This window comes from Ornithorhynchus anatinus, chromosome 11, assembly GCF_004115215.2.
Source record: "Ornithorhynchus anatinus isolate Pmale09 chromosome 11, mOrnAna1.pri.v4, whole genome shotgun sequence".
NCBI classification, from domain to species: Eukaryota; Metazoa; Chordata; class Mammalia; order Monotremata; family Ornithorhynchidae; genus Ornithorhynchus; species Ornithorhynchus anatinus.
The window spans coordinates 60,559,467-60,573,415 of NC_041738.1; the positions used below are offsets into that span (position 1 = coordinate 60,559,467).

The 13,949-nt window shown below is 57.6% G+C and overlaps 1 protein-coding gene across 1 annotated transcript; it reads right to left on the reverse strand.

Moving 5' to 3' along the window:
• Nucleotides 1–570: 570 nt before the first annotated feature.
• Nucleotides 571–9,200, reverse strand: GJC1 (gap junction protein gamma 1). Its single transcript, XM_029074508.2, has 4 exons — nucleotides 9,093–9,200; nucleotides 4,621–4,687; nucleotides 3,143–3,334; nucleotides 571–2,026 (listed from the first exon to the last, which is right to left on the reverse strand). Exon 4 carries the CDS (start codon nucleotides 2,004–2,006, stop codon nucleotides 795–797), a length of 1,212 nt encoding a protein of 403 aa, XP_028930341.1. The 5' UTR covers nucleotides 2,007–2,026; nucleotides 3,143–3,334; nucleotides 4,621–4,687; nucleotides 9,093–9,200; the 3' UTR covers nucleotides 571–794.
• Between the last annotated feature and the right edge of the window lie 4,749 nt (nucleotides 9,201–13,949).

Here is a 13,949-nt window from a genome sequence, read left to right on the forward strand (position 1 = left end):
AGCAAAAACCACATCTTATTATTATTAGGGAGGAGCCGGCCTACCCCTTCCCGGTCCAGGTTCCCTTTCCGTACCCTCAGCACCAAGAGGGCAGGGATCGAAATAATAATAATGATGACGGTACGTGTTCAGCGCTTATTATGTGCCAGGCACTGTACTAAGCGCTGGGGTGCATACAGACAAGTCGGGTTGGACACGGTCCCTGTCCCGCACGGGGCTCGAAGTCTAAACCCCCATTTGGCAGACGAGGTAACCGAGGCCCGGAGAAGTGAAGCGACTTACCCGAGGCCACCCAGCGGACAGGTGGCGGAGCCGGAATTAGAACCCGTGACCTGACTCCCAGGCCCGGATTCCATCCACTACGCCACGCCGCTTCCGGCCATCTCCAACCCTCCCGTCGGGCCTTCTCCCGAGCGCTGGGGACGGTGCCCCGCGCGCCGTGAGCGCTCAGCGAACACCACCGGGCGACGGAGAGCCCCACGGGCCCCCGGCGGCTCCCGAGGCCCAGGGTGGGCGGGCCCCCCCCCCGCCACCTCCCGCGCCGCGCCCCCGCCTGCTCCGTGTCGGGAGTCTCCCGCTAGGGTTTTCTTTAATAGAAAAGCAGAACGGCGGCGTGCCAACGTATAAATACAAAAGACGGTTCCGTAGTAAAAACGCACCGCAACACCGTACGCGCGACGCCTTGCGACGAGGACGGTTTCGACCGCCCCGCTCCCCGGCGGGCCCGAGGGCGCGCTTCCGTCACCAGCCCGCCGGGCGGGGGGGCCCCGCGTCCCCCCGGGGCCGGCCGCGCGTCAGATCCAGACGGAGGCCTTCCCGTCCCCCGACTTGCTGCTGACGCTGCTCCTGGCGCAGCTGCCCTTGGAGCCGGTCCGTGCCTTCCTCTCCTGCCCGGCGGGGAGGTGCCGGTGCGGGGGGTGGTGGTGCCGGTGGTGGTTGTAGGCCCGGATGGCCAGGTCCAGGCGCTCCTGGGCCACGCGGATCTCCCTCTGCAGGGCCTCCAGGTCGGCCGGGAGGTTCTCCTCGTGGCTGCCGAACTGCTGCCGCTCCTGGGCGATGTTGGCCTTGTTCTGCTTGGAGGCGATCTTGGCGCTGGCCAGCTCCGTGTAGGGGCCCCCCGGGTCCGGCCTGACGACGATGTTGTAGCCCGGGGGCGCCGACGGGGCGTCCCAGGGGTCCGGGGTCCCGCGGGGCGGGTCCGGCCGGGGCCTCGGGTCGCGCAGCGAGTCCCGCAGGGTCCCGAAGCCCAGGTGCAGCATCTCCCAGAGGTTGAGGACGAGGCAGAGGCCGCTCACGGCGTACATGATCAGCAGGAAGACGGTCTTCTCCGTGGGCCGGGAGATGAAGCAGTCGATCTTGTGGGGGCAGGGGCTGCGGCCGCAGACGTAGAAGGGGCTGACCCGGAAGCCGTACAGGAAGTACTGGCCCAGCAGGAAGGCCACCTCGAAGCAGGTGCGGGCCAGCAGCTGGACCACGTAGACGCGCATCAGGCCGTCTCGCCGGATGCGCCGCCGGCCGTCGTGCTTGGGCTTGGGCGGGCCGGGCTCCTGGCCGTCCGGGGCGCCCTCCGGGTCCGCCTCCGGGAGCATCGCGGGGTCCTCCCGCCGGTCCTCCTCCGTCTCCTCCGGGGCCCGGTGCGGCTTCCAGCGCACGGCGTGGGGCCCGCCCCGCGCCCCCTTGCCGTCCCCGTCGCCGCGCTCCATCTTGGCGATCCGGTGGATGGCGTAGCCCAGGTAGAGGACCGACGGGGTGGCCACCAGGATGATCTGGAAGACCCAGAAGCGCATGTGGGAGAGCGGGGCGAAGGCGTCGTAGCAGACGTTCTCGCAGCCCGGCTGCTCCGTGTTGCACGCGAACTTGCTCTGCTCGTCGTAGTAGATGGACTCGCCGCCCACGGCCGTCAGCACGATGCGGAACACGATGAGCACCGTCAGCCAGATCTTCCCCACGAAGGTCGAGTGGTTGTGGATCTCCTCTAGCAGGCGGGTCAGGAAGTTCCAGCTCATGGTGGGCGCCGCCTCTCACCCTGGAGAGAGAGGGGGTCCCCCCCGCCCCGCCGTCAGCCTGGGCGGTTCCGCCCCCGCCCCGCCCGGCGGCCAACGGGACCCGTTTCGGCCGCGGGCCCCGCGCCGCCGGCGGTGACCGGACGCCACGGTGGGCGGTGGGGGGGTGGGGGTGGGGGGGAGGGGGCGGCGGTTTCTGAGCAGAAAAAGGCGAAATAGAAAACAGCGGCAGGCGCCGCAAACACCCAGCGTGACCCCCACGGCAAGGAGTTAGACCGGAAACCCGTCGATGGGCAGGGATTGTCTCTATCTGTTGCCGAACTGTCCATTCCAAGCGCTTAGTACAGTGCTCCGCACACAGCAAGCGCTCACTAAATACTATTGAATGAATGAAAGGGACGGGCTATCTGCCCTGCTTCACGCTGGGACCGCGGGCCCCGCGGCGGGCCTTTTCGGCCACCCCCCGCCCTCAGAGGGGGGAATTTCACCAGCGGTGGGGCCTTTGCTTTTTTACGGTACGTACTGAGCGCTGGAGTGGATACGAGCTAAGCGGACTGGACACCGTCCCTGTCCCACAGTGGGGTTCACCCGTCTCAGTCCCCGTTTTCCAGATGAGGTAACTGAGGCTCGGAGGAAATGAAGTGACTCATCCAAGGCCACCGAGCACCCAAGTGGAGGACGGCTCAGGACTTTCGACGCCCAGGCCAGTGCTCTTTCTACTAGGCCACGCTGCCTCTTCTCCGAATACGAAGGACAACAGATGGGTCTTCTTCGGGCCCAGCAGGCCGGACTCACTCGGTCCCAGAGCAGGCCCGGGGGCGGCGATTAGGACACCTTGGGACCTGAAGTTGCCGGCCTGGGCCCGAGCCCGCCCTGGACCCCGTTGCTAAGAGAAGGTGGCCTGACCTCTTGGCCGGGGCCCATCCTGAACCCACCGAGGGCTTCTCCTCCCCTCAGGGTCCTGGGCCTTTCCCGCTCCCCCTCTAGACTGGAAGCTCATCGTGGGCAGGGACCGCGCCCGCTTACTGTTCTGCTGGCCTCTCCCAAGCGCCCAGTCCAGTGCTCTGCGCACAGTCGGCGCTCGAGCGAGAGGATGGGCCGTTCTCCCCCCGGCCCCCGGGGGGTGGGCCCGGGCTTACCAACGCAGCCGTCCGGGCTCCTGGCTCCCTTGCGGGTCCCCGATGGCGCTCTGGGCCGCGGCGTCCCTGAGGAAGGAGCTGGGGTCACATGTGGGTGTTCTCACCCCGCAGAGGCAGGGGCGAGGACCTCGGCAATATCACCGAGGGCGGGGCATCCGCAGACGCGGCCGGAGCTTCCTCCCGGGGAAGCGCCTAGTTGAAAGAGAGGTCCGTCAAGAAATCATCAATCAGAAGCAGTCCTGCGTGCGCTGGATCCCCGCCCACTATGAGTGTCGGGCTTTGCGCTCAGTAAGTGCTTGAAAAACGACGAGGGGCGTAGCCCAGGTTAAGAGCGTAGGCCTGGGAGTCGGAGGATCTGGGTTCTGATCCCGGCTCCGCCTCTTGTCTGCCGTGTGACCACGGGCAAGTCACTTCCCTTCTCTGGGCCTCAGCTCTCTCGTCTGTAAAATGGGCATAAAGACCGTGAATCCTATGTGGGACAGGGACTGTGACTAACTCGAGTATCTTGTATCTACCCCAGCTTAGTACAGTAGCTGGCACACAGTAAGCGCTCAACAAATACTATAAAAAAACCAATAATAATAATAACAGTAATAGTCAAAATGGTTCTTCTTAAGCATTTATTACGTGCTAAGTACTGCACTAACTGCTGGGGCAGAGAAAAGATCATCAGGTCCCATACGGAGCTCCTAGTCTAAGTATGAGGGAGAACGGCTATTGAGTACCCATTTCGTAGGTGAGGGAATTGAGGCGCAGAGAAGCGAAGTGACTTGCCCGAGGTCGTACGGCAGGCACAACGGCAGAGCTGGGATTAGAACTCAGATCCTCGGACTCCCGGCCCGGAGCTCCTTCCACGAGGCCACGCTGCTTCTGTGAATAATAAGAGTATTTAGTAAGCGCTTTCTGTGTGCCGAGCTCTGCGGCAGATGTAAAACAATCAGATCGGACCCGGACTCTGTCCCTACGGGGCTCCCGGTTTAAGAGGGAGGGGAGAGCAGGTATTGTAATCCCACTTTACAGATGAGGTAACTGAGGCCCAGAGAGAAGTGACTTGCCCAAGATCACACAGCAGACAGGTTGCAGAGGCGGAACTGGAACCCAGGTCTCCTGCCTCCCATTCCTGGGGTCTTCCCAGACTGGGGACCGTGTCTCACCTACTGCCTTGTCGGATTCTACCCCTGGGCTCGTAACTTATTATTGTTAGTATTTTTTTAAATGATATCTGTTCAGTGCTTATTATGTGCCAGGTACTGTACTAAGCACTGAGATAGATCCAAGCTAATCAGGTTGGACACAGCCCGTGTCCCACATGGGACTCCCAGTCTTAATCCTCGCTTTACAGATGAGGGAACTGAGGCACAGAGCTGTGAAGTGACTTGCCCGAGGTCTCGCAGCAGACTAGTGAATGAGCCAGGATTAGAACCCAGGTCCCTAGCGAGCGCTTAGTGCCATCAATGAATTAGCTCACCAGTACTTACCAGGGAGAAATCCCGCCCCGCGGCTTGAAAAATCGACGGTTTCCCGTGCGGCCCTTCCCGAGCACCACTGCAAGGAGAAAGGCAGAGCGAAGGGTCAGAAGACGCCTCCTCCCACAGCCTGCCTTCAGTCACCGGGATGCCATTTTAATAATAATAACGTTGGTATTTGTTAAGCGCTTACTATGTGCCGAGCACTGTCCTAAGCGCTGGGGGAGATACAGGATAATCAGGTTGTCCCACGTGAGGCTCACAGTCTCCATCCCCATTTTCCAGGCGAGGAGACCGGAGGCCAGAGAGTTGAAGTAATTTGTCCGAGGTCACAGAGTGGGCCAGAAGTGGAGGTGGGACTAGAACCCAGGTCTCTTGATTCCCAGGCCTGTGCTCTTTCCACTAGGCCGCTCTGGCTTCTTATCTCGGGTGGAACTCCTTCAGGATTTTTTAGGTGCGATAGAAGATTTGATTGGAAAGCAGCACGGCCCAGTGGAAAGAGCGTGGGCCCGACAGAGTCGGGGGGAGCTGGGTTCTAACCCTGGCTCTGAGCCGGACCTGCTACGTGACCCTGGGCGAGTCCCTTCGCTTTTCTGTGCCTCGGTTCCCTCATCTCTAAAATGGCCAATCCATTCCGGTTCTCCCCTCCCCTGAAACTGTGAGCCCCATATGGGAAAAGGGCAGTGCTTGATATGATTCTCTTACAATCAATCAATCAATATTTACTGAACACTGACTGAGGGCAGAGTGCTATATATATATGTGTGTGTGTGTGTGTGTGTGTGTGTATATATATACATAAAGATATAAAACGGTATTTGTTAAGGGCTTACTATCTGCAGAGCGCTGTTCTACACGCTGGGGTAGATACAAAGTAATCAGGGTGTCCCACGCAGGGCTCCCAGTCTTCATCCCCATTTCACAGACGAGGTCACTGAGGCCCAGAGAAGGGAAATGACTTCCCCAAGGTTCACACAGCCGACAGGCGGCGGAGCCGGGATCAGAACCCACGACCTCTGACTCCCAAGCCCGGGCTCTTTCCACCGAGCCCCGCTGCTTCTCACTGTACTAAGCGCTTGGGGGGAGTACAATACAACAGAATCGGTTATACCCCCCGTGCTTGGCATGCCCTTAACAACTTCCATCACCACCCCAACCGTCGTGGACTCGATTAATAAAAACTCCCTCCGCCTCACGCTGTTGATGGCAGCTTAAACTTTCCCCCGGTTCAAACGAATCCTTGGGGAGACAACCGTCCTGGATAAAATCATTTGTCTGTCTGCTTATATAACCTTCCTAGGCTAGGAGTCGGGCTCGTTCTTTTTTTAGTCTATTTCCCAAGTAACGGGTTCTCAGTCCACTCTGTCTCACTCCACAGGCCGGGCGGAAAATAGATAGAGCGTTTGAAAGAGCCAGGGCGGCTTTAATGTCGAAAGGGAAGGCCTGGAAAATGATCTCACCCTCCAAAGTGGAGAAGGGAATTTCCCCGGGCCTCTATTTCTCTCGCTCCTATCCCCACTGTCCAGAGCTGGAGACTTTGGGCTTATCTATTTGACCTCCCATTTACGGTGACCTTCAAACCCATAGCAGCCTCACTGAGCGGGAGACGAACCTCCGCTCGGGAGGGAAAAAAATAAATCCTCCTTCCTGATCTCTCCACTAAGCGGAACTCACCCCTCCCCACCTCACCAGAGACCATCCCGGGCTCTGGAAGTGTGGCCTGGCGGTAAGCGTCCACGCCTGGGAGTCGGGTCACGGGTTCTAATCCCGGCTCCCCCGCTTGTCCGCTGTGTGACCTTGCGCAGGTCAGTTCTCTGGGCCTCAGTTCCCTCATCTGCAAAATGGGGACTGAGGCTGTGAGCCCCACGTGGGACAGGGACCGTGTCCAACCCGATTTGCTTGGATCCACCCCGGCGCTTAGTACGGCGCCTGCCAGGTAGCAAACGCTTAAATACCACAATTAATATCCCAGCTTTGCCACTTGCCTGCTGGGCGCCATAGGGCAAGTCCCGTCACTGGGCCTCAGTTTCCTCATCCGTCAAATGATTACGGTACTTGTTAAGCACTATGTGCCAAGCGCTGTTCTAAGCACTGGGGTAGATACGAGTCCATCAGGTTGGACAGAGTCCCCGTCCCATATGGGGGCTCACGCTCTTAATCCCCATTTTATAGATGAGGAAACTGAGGCCCAGAGAAGTTTGGGGATTTACTTATTGTGTGCCAAGCACTGGATGATGATCTCTGGCCACAGGGAGCTTTCGGTCCTTGGGGGGGCAGCTTACAGCCCACAGTTCCTCGAGAGAGAGAGAGAGATGAGGAGGCAGAAGAGAAAACAGCGACGGTGACGGGAGAGGAATCTCACTCGGTGGTCTCCCCGGGTGGGCCGCGATCACGCTCCAAATGCCCTTTGACTAGGAGATTCCACGGGCGGCCTCGGGAACCCGACGGGAGGAGCCAAAGGAAGGCCAACCCCACGGCCTCCCCTCCCGCGGCGATTTCGGGCCGGAGGAGAGTGGGGGCTGCGGTCGGGGCAATGCTCGGAAGCCTGCAATCTCGCGCCGGTGGCGGCGTCCCCGGGGGGGGGGGGGGCTCCCCATTCTCGTGGGAACCCCACAGGTTCACGGGGACACGGCCCAGACCCACTTCCAGCTGGCTCCAGGCCACCTGGCCCAGCCTGGAGCCCCGTACCCCAGAAGCCCCCCCCGTTTTCCCTGGCCTCGTGGGAGACTCCAGAGCCCAATCGATCGATTACATTTACCCGGTGCTCACTGTGTACGTACTAAGCGCTAGCCCACTTATCGGGGGGTGAGAGACTCACCCGCTCCTCCCTGCTTTCCCTCCTCTTTGCCGGTTTGGGACAGGGCTACCCAGGGGACCGAGAGGATGAGGAGAAGAGCGCTCAAGCCAGTGTCTATCGACGGGCCCTCGGAGGGAACCGGACCTCCGCCTCCTGGGCTTTTGCGGCTCGGCTCGCCAAGGTACCGGACGCCCTAAACCGAGGGGCTTCTTCTAACGCAGTCGGGGTGGCTGAGGGCAGCGGGGCCGGTCAATCTGGGTGACTCCCCCAAGGCCACACTGGTCCAGATCTCTCCCTCCGAGCCCCCACCTCAGTTTACCCTGGGAGCAGAAGATGGACCGTGACCGAGGAAGATGGGCCACGGGGCATGTTAAGACTAACTGCATTTGGTATTTACTATGTGCCACGCAGTGTTCTGAGCACGGGGGTAGACACGAATTAATCGGGATGAACACAGTCCCTGCCCCGGTCCTCTAGATTATAATGATGATGATGATGTTGGTATTTGTTAAGCGCTTACTATGTGCAGAGCACTGTTCTAAGCGCTGGGGGAGATACAGGGTAATCAGGTCGTCCCACGGGAGGCTCACAGTTAATCCCCATTTTACAGATGAGGGAACTGAGGCACGGGGAAGTGAAGTGACTCGCCCACAGTCACGCAGCTGACAAGTGGCAGAGCCGGGATTCGAACCCATGACCTCTGACTCCGAAGCCCAGGCTCTTTCCACTGATCCACGCTGCTTCCCTGCAGTGTGTCGGTTTAGCGTTGTATTTACTCTCCCAAACGCTTAAAAACAGTGCTCGGCACACAGTAAGCGCTCGATAAAATACGATCGAATGAAAGGGCCAAGCACCGCGCTGGGGTAGACAGAGGTTAATCAGGCTGGACAAAGTCTCTGTCCCGCACGGGGCTCACACTCTTAATCCCCGTTTTACAGATGAGGCCACCGAGGCCCAGAGAAGTTAAGTGACTTGCCCAGCGTCACCCAGCAGACACGGGGCAGAGCCGGGATCAGAACCCAGACCAAACGAAAGCGTAGTGGGCTTCCCTCCAAAGGGGCCGCAAAGGAATGCGGCTTTTCGTTCTTGCCCTCTGGCTAAATTTGGATTTAGACAAATTTGGTAAAAACGTGTCATCTGCTGGACGGATCACTCACCTTCAGACAAGCGAAAAAGAGCGGCCCGAGGAAGGCCAAATTAGCATCGATCTATCAGCGTTCTATTTTCGCACACCACAGAACTAAAAATAAATGTTTTTCTACCACCGTTGCATCCCAGGATTCGAGCAGCCTGTCTTAACAGTTCAGAGCTACCGAGTACGCTAAAAGAGAGGTTTAAAAAACTCCAGAAGACACGGCTCGAATTCCATTCCTAAAGGGCTTTCACTCGTCCACGGGGTCACTGAGTGCTGTGGGAGATGAGGAAAATATCTTCATATTCCCACCGTCGGCTGGTGCTAACTAGGCACCGAGGTGGCAGGCGGGTTTCTAGCGGGGTGGGCACGAGGAACTAGGGGGTGGGCACGAGGACTGGGGGTGTCTCCATCCCAATCTCTAAATCCTGAGCGTTCGGGGCCGGGGAAGGGAGAGAGGACAGTCGGAGTATAAAGCGGTGTCGGCCTGCAGACATCCCCTTTGCCAGCTAAATCAGTCAATCAATCCATCCCTGGTATTTATTGAGCACTTACCGTAGGCAGAGCACTCTCCTATGCGCTTGCGAGAGTCCAACATAACAGAGGAGGTTAGGCGTGCTCCCTGCCCTCGATGAGCTAACAGTCAAGAGAGGGAGACGGACATTAAAAAAATAAATTACGGCGCCGTCCCGAAATGCTGTGGGACGAAGGCTGGGGTGAATATCAAGTGCCCAAAGGATACAGAGCCACGTGTATATTTGGCACAGAAGGGGGAGGGAGTCAAGGAAAAGACAATCATGACTGTGGTGTTTGTCAAGCATTTTTTTTTTTATGGTATTTCTGAAGTGCTTCCTATGTGCCAGGCACTGTTCTAAGCGCTGGCGTAGATGCAAGGGAATCAGGTTGGATACAGTCCCCGTCCCACATGGGGCTCACAGTCTTATTCCTCATTTTACAGATGAGAGAACCTTCAATCATTCAATTCATTCAATAGTGTTTATTGAGCGCTTACTATGTGCAGGGCACTGTACTAAGCGCTTGGAATGAACAAGTCGGCAACAGACAGAGACGGTCCCTGCCGTCTGAAGGGCTTACGGTCTAATCGGGGGAGACGGACAGACGAGAACGATGGCAATAAAACCCCGAGGTACAGGGCGGTGAAGTGACTTGCCCAAGGTCACGCGGGAGACAAGTGGCGGAGTCGGGAGTCCTTCTGACTCCCAGGCCCGTGCTCGAGCCACTAGGCCATGCTGCTTCTTAATGAAACACTTACTACACGCCGAGCACTGTTCGAAACGCTAGGATAGATACGGCGTGGCTCAGTGGAAAGAGCCCGGGCTTTGGAGTCGGAGGTCATGGGTTCGAATCCCGGCTCTGCCACTCGTCAGCCGTGTGACTGTGGGCGAGTCACTTAACTTCTCTGTGCCTCAGTTCCCTCATCTGTAAAATGGGGATGAAGACTGGGAGCCCCACGTGGGGCGACCTGATTCCCCTGTGCAAGAGAAGCAGCGTGGCTCACTGGAAAGAGCACGGGCTTTGGAGTCAGAGGTCATGGGTTCGAACCCCGGCTCTACCACTTGTCAGCTGTGTGACTTTGGGCAAGTCACTTAACTTCTCGGTGCCTCAGTTCCCTCATCTGTAAAATGGGGATGAAGACCGTGAGCCCCACGTGGGACGACCTGATTCCCCTGTGTCTCCCCCAGCGCTTAGAACAGTGCTCGGCACATAGTAAGCGCTTAACAGATACCAACATTATTATTATTACCCCGGCGCTTAGAACAGTGCTCTGCACATAGTCAGCGCTTAACAAATACCAACATTACTATTATTATTATATAGGACAGTCGGATCGGACACAGACCCTGTCTCGGTCTAAGGGAGAGGGAGAATAAGTATTTAATCCCCCATTTGAAAGATGAAGAAACTGAGGCACAGAGAAGTGGAGTGACTTGCCCAAGGTCACCCGGCAGGCACGTGGCAGAGCCGGGATCAGAACCCACATCTCCAGGCCCCCCCCCGTCCTGCGCTCTTTCAACCGGGCCATGCTGCTCCTCCCTTAGCCGACCCCGTGCACAACACTCCGGCGCTTAGAACGGTGCTTTGCACATAGTAAGCGCTTAACAAATGCCCGAATTCTTCTGATTAAAAAGAGAGAGAGAAAGGGTGTGTGCAGTCGCAACCGTGCGTCTGTTTCTATCTAAGCACGCTCCGAAATGTCGACTCTTCCTCTCCTTCCCAGCCGCAATTTTGGGGGCCGTCTCCCCCATCAGGCCGTGAGCTCTTCGGGGGACGGGGGGCGTGCTTACTAACCGTACTGCCGTGTCCCAGACGCTCACTACAGAGCCTGGGAAGTACTACCCATCGACTGGGATCGCTCCCCGCTGAATTGGTTGGGGGTTAGATCACCGCCGAACGGGAAGTCCTTTAGTTCACTGTGGGGGTGGGATGAGAGGAGAGGGGAGGCGCCATTTGGAAGCATCTGCTCGCGCTAAAGCATATAAAACATTTCACAGTTCAGTTATTCCACGGGGACGTGCCTCATCCTTCGGCTTATCTAACTCAGTTTTTCCATTATGCTTCCCATAATCTACCGCTGACCGCAGATTTCCCCCGTTATTCCAAATATATCTTATTCATTTAAAACTTGAGAAAAACCATCCTTCCTCCTCGTATCGTCGCAGAAGAGTCCCCGGCGCTTCAGGTTGACGGGCCCGCTCCTTAATTCGACGTCCTCGGTAAACCGGGAGCAGGTCAGCGGGCAGAGAAGACCGTCTTCTTCCAACGCGCTTGCCCCGTGGCCACCCCCAAGCCAAAATGACCCTCCAAGTGCCCCAGAGGACCCCCTGTACTAAACGCCACCCAGCGGTGTGGTCTAGCGGGCGGAGCCCCTAACGGGAGCCAGAAGACCTGGGTTCTAATACCGCCTCCACGGCTTACCTGATAAGACTACTAATATTAACGTTGGTATTTGTTAAGCGCTTACTATGACTGTCTCTGTTACTGATCTGTCCATTCCACGCGCTTAGTACAGTGCTCCGCACATAGTAAGCGCTCGATAAATACTACTGAATGAATGAATATCTGCCAAGCACTGTTCTAAGCGCCGGGGGAGATACAAGGTGATCGGCTTGTCCCACGTAGGGCTCCCAGTCTTCGTCCCCATTTTACAGATGAGGAACTGAGGCACGGAGAAGTGACTTGCCCAGGGTCACACAGCTGACGAGTGGCGGAGTGGGGATTAGAACCCATGATCTCTGACTCTCAAGCCCGGGCTCTTTCCACTGAGCCACGCTGCTTCTCAATAATAATAATAATAATAATAATAATAATGATGATAATATTGAGAGCAATAATTCTCAATAATAACTACGGTATTTTTTAAGCGCTTACTATGCGCTGGGGGCCCTACTAAGTGCTGGGGTGAATACAAGCAAATTGGACTGGATTCAGGCCCTGTCCCACGTAGGGCTCACTGTCTTAATCTCCCATTTTACAGAAGAGGTAACTGAGGCACGGAGAAGCCAAGTGACTCCCCCAAGGCCACAGAGCAGACAGGTGGCAGAGCCGGGATTAGAACCCATGACCTTCTGACGCCCTGGCCCGTGCTCCATCCAGTAGGCTACGCCGCTACCTGCTGTATGACCTTGGCCAAGTCTCTTCCCTTCCTCTGGGCCTCAGTTTACTCATTTTCAAGATGGGAATAAAATACCCCTTCTCCCTCCCCCTCAGACTGCGAACCCCGCGCGGGTCGGGCACTGGGTCTAATCTGAGTGCATCTTCTCCAGCGCTTAGTACAGCGCACGGTACGAAGAGAAGCAGCGTGGCTCAGTGGAAAGAGCCCGGGCTTGGGAGTCAGAGGTCACGGGTTCAAATCCCGGTTCAGCCGCTTGCCAGCTGCGTGACCGTGGGCGAGTCACTTCACTTCTCTGTGCCTCAGTGACCTCATCTGCAAAATGGGGATGAAGCCTGTGAGCCCCACGTGGGACATCCTGATGACCTTGTATCCCCCCAAGCGCTTAGAACAGTGCTTGGCGCGTAGTAAGCGCTTAACAATTGCCATAATTATTATTACAAAGGAGGAGTTCCACAAATACCACCGTTATTATTATTATCTGCCCTTTCAAATTACCCTCCCAGCTCCCCGGGCTACCGGGAAGGCTACCCGGAGGACAGGCTTTCGGGCGGCGCGGCGGAGGACCCGCGAGCCTCGGGTCCCTCGCTTTCCCGTGCCTTCTTAAAAAGCAAGCGTCCGACCCCCGGCTGACTCACATCCCAGATATTCCTTGGCAGTTTCCGCCTCTCTCGGGCCCGAGGAGCTCCCCGGGAGCGTCCCCTTCCAGGAAACCGGCCCGCCGATGGGGGATTCCGAATGAAAGAGCTGAACGTGCCGTGGCAGCCGATCAATGGACGCGCTCACACGCGCTCACGGTGCCAAGCTCTCGACCGCTCAAGTGGCGGCCAATGCCAGCCGGGCGGCGGAAACGGGTGGCTTAAGCACCCGCTGGCGACCATCGCTGAGCAGTCGGGCCGGCAAAGGGTAATCCGGCAGCCGGACGGGGGAAAGGCGGCCGTCACCTCCTCCGGGAAGCCCTCCCTCATTCGCGTCCCGACACCTCCACTTCGGTACTTCGACGCCTCCGGGGCGCTTGTGTACTCCGAAGTTCTCCCCCAAAGTAGTCCTGCGTCTCCCCACTTACACTCCCTACTCCTTGAGCGCTAACCCAGAGAAGCAGCGTGGCTCCGTGGAAAGAGCCTGGGCTTCGGAGTCGGGAGTCATGGGTTCGACTCCCGGCTCCACCACTTATCAGCTGGGTGCCTGGGGGCGAGTCACTTCACTTCTCTGGGCCTCCGTCACCTCATCTGTATAATGGGGATGAAGACTGTGAGCCTCACGTGGGACAACCTGATGACCCTGTAACCACCCCAGCGCTTAGAACAGTGCTCTGCACATAGGAAGCGCTTAACAAATACCGACATTATTATTCACTTCTCTGGGCCTCGGTGATCTCACCTGTCAAAGGGGGATGAAGACCGTGAGCCCCGTGTGGGACAATCTGATGACCTTGTATCTACCCCAGCGCTTAGGACAGTGCTCTGCACAGAGTACGCGCTTAACAAATGCCATCGTTGTTATCAGAGAAGCAGCGTGGCTCAGTGGCAAGAGCCCGGGCTTGAGAGGCAGAGGTCATGGGTTCTAATCCCGGCTCCACCCCTTGCCAGCTGGGTGACTCTGGGCCAGTCACTTCACTTCTCTGGGCCTCGGGGACCTCATCTGGAAAATGGGGATTAAGACTGTGAGCCCCACGTGGGACAACCTGATCACCTTGCATCCCTCAGCGCTTAGAACAGAGCTTGGCACAGAGTAAGCGCTTAACAAATACCATCATCATCATCATCATTATTACTCACATC

Excerpts from the sequence above, each read along its gene's own strand:
- GJC1 (XM_029074508.2), bottom strand. The coding sequence starts at position 2,006 with ATGAGCTGGAACTTCCTGACCCGCCTGCTAGAGGAGATCCACAACCAC.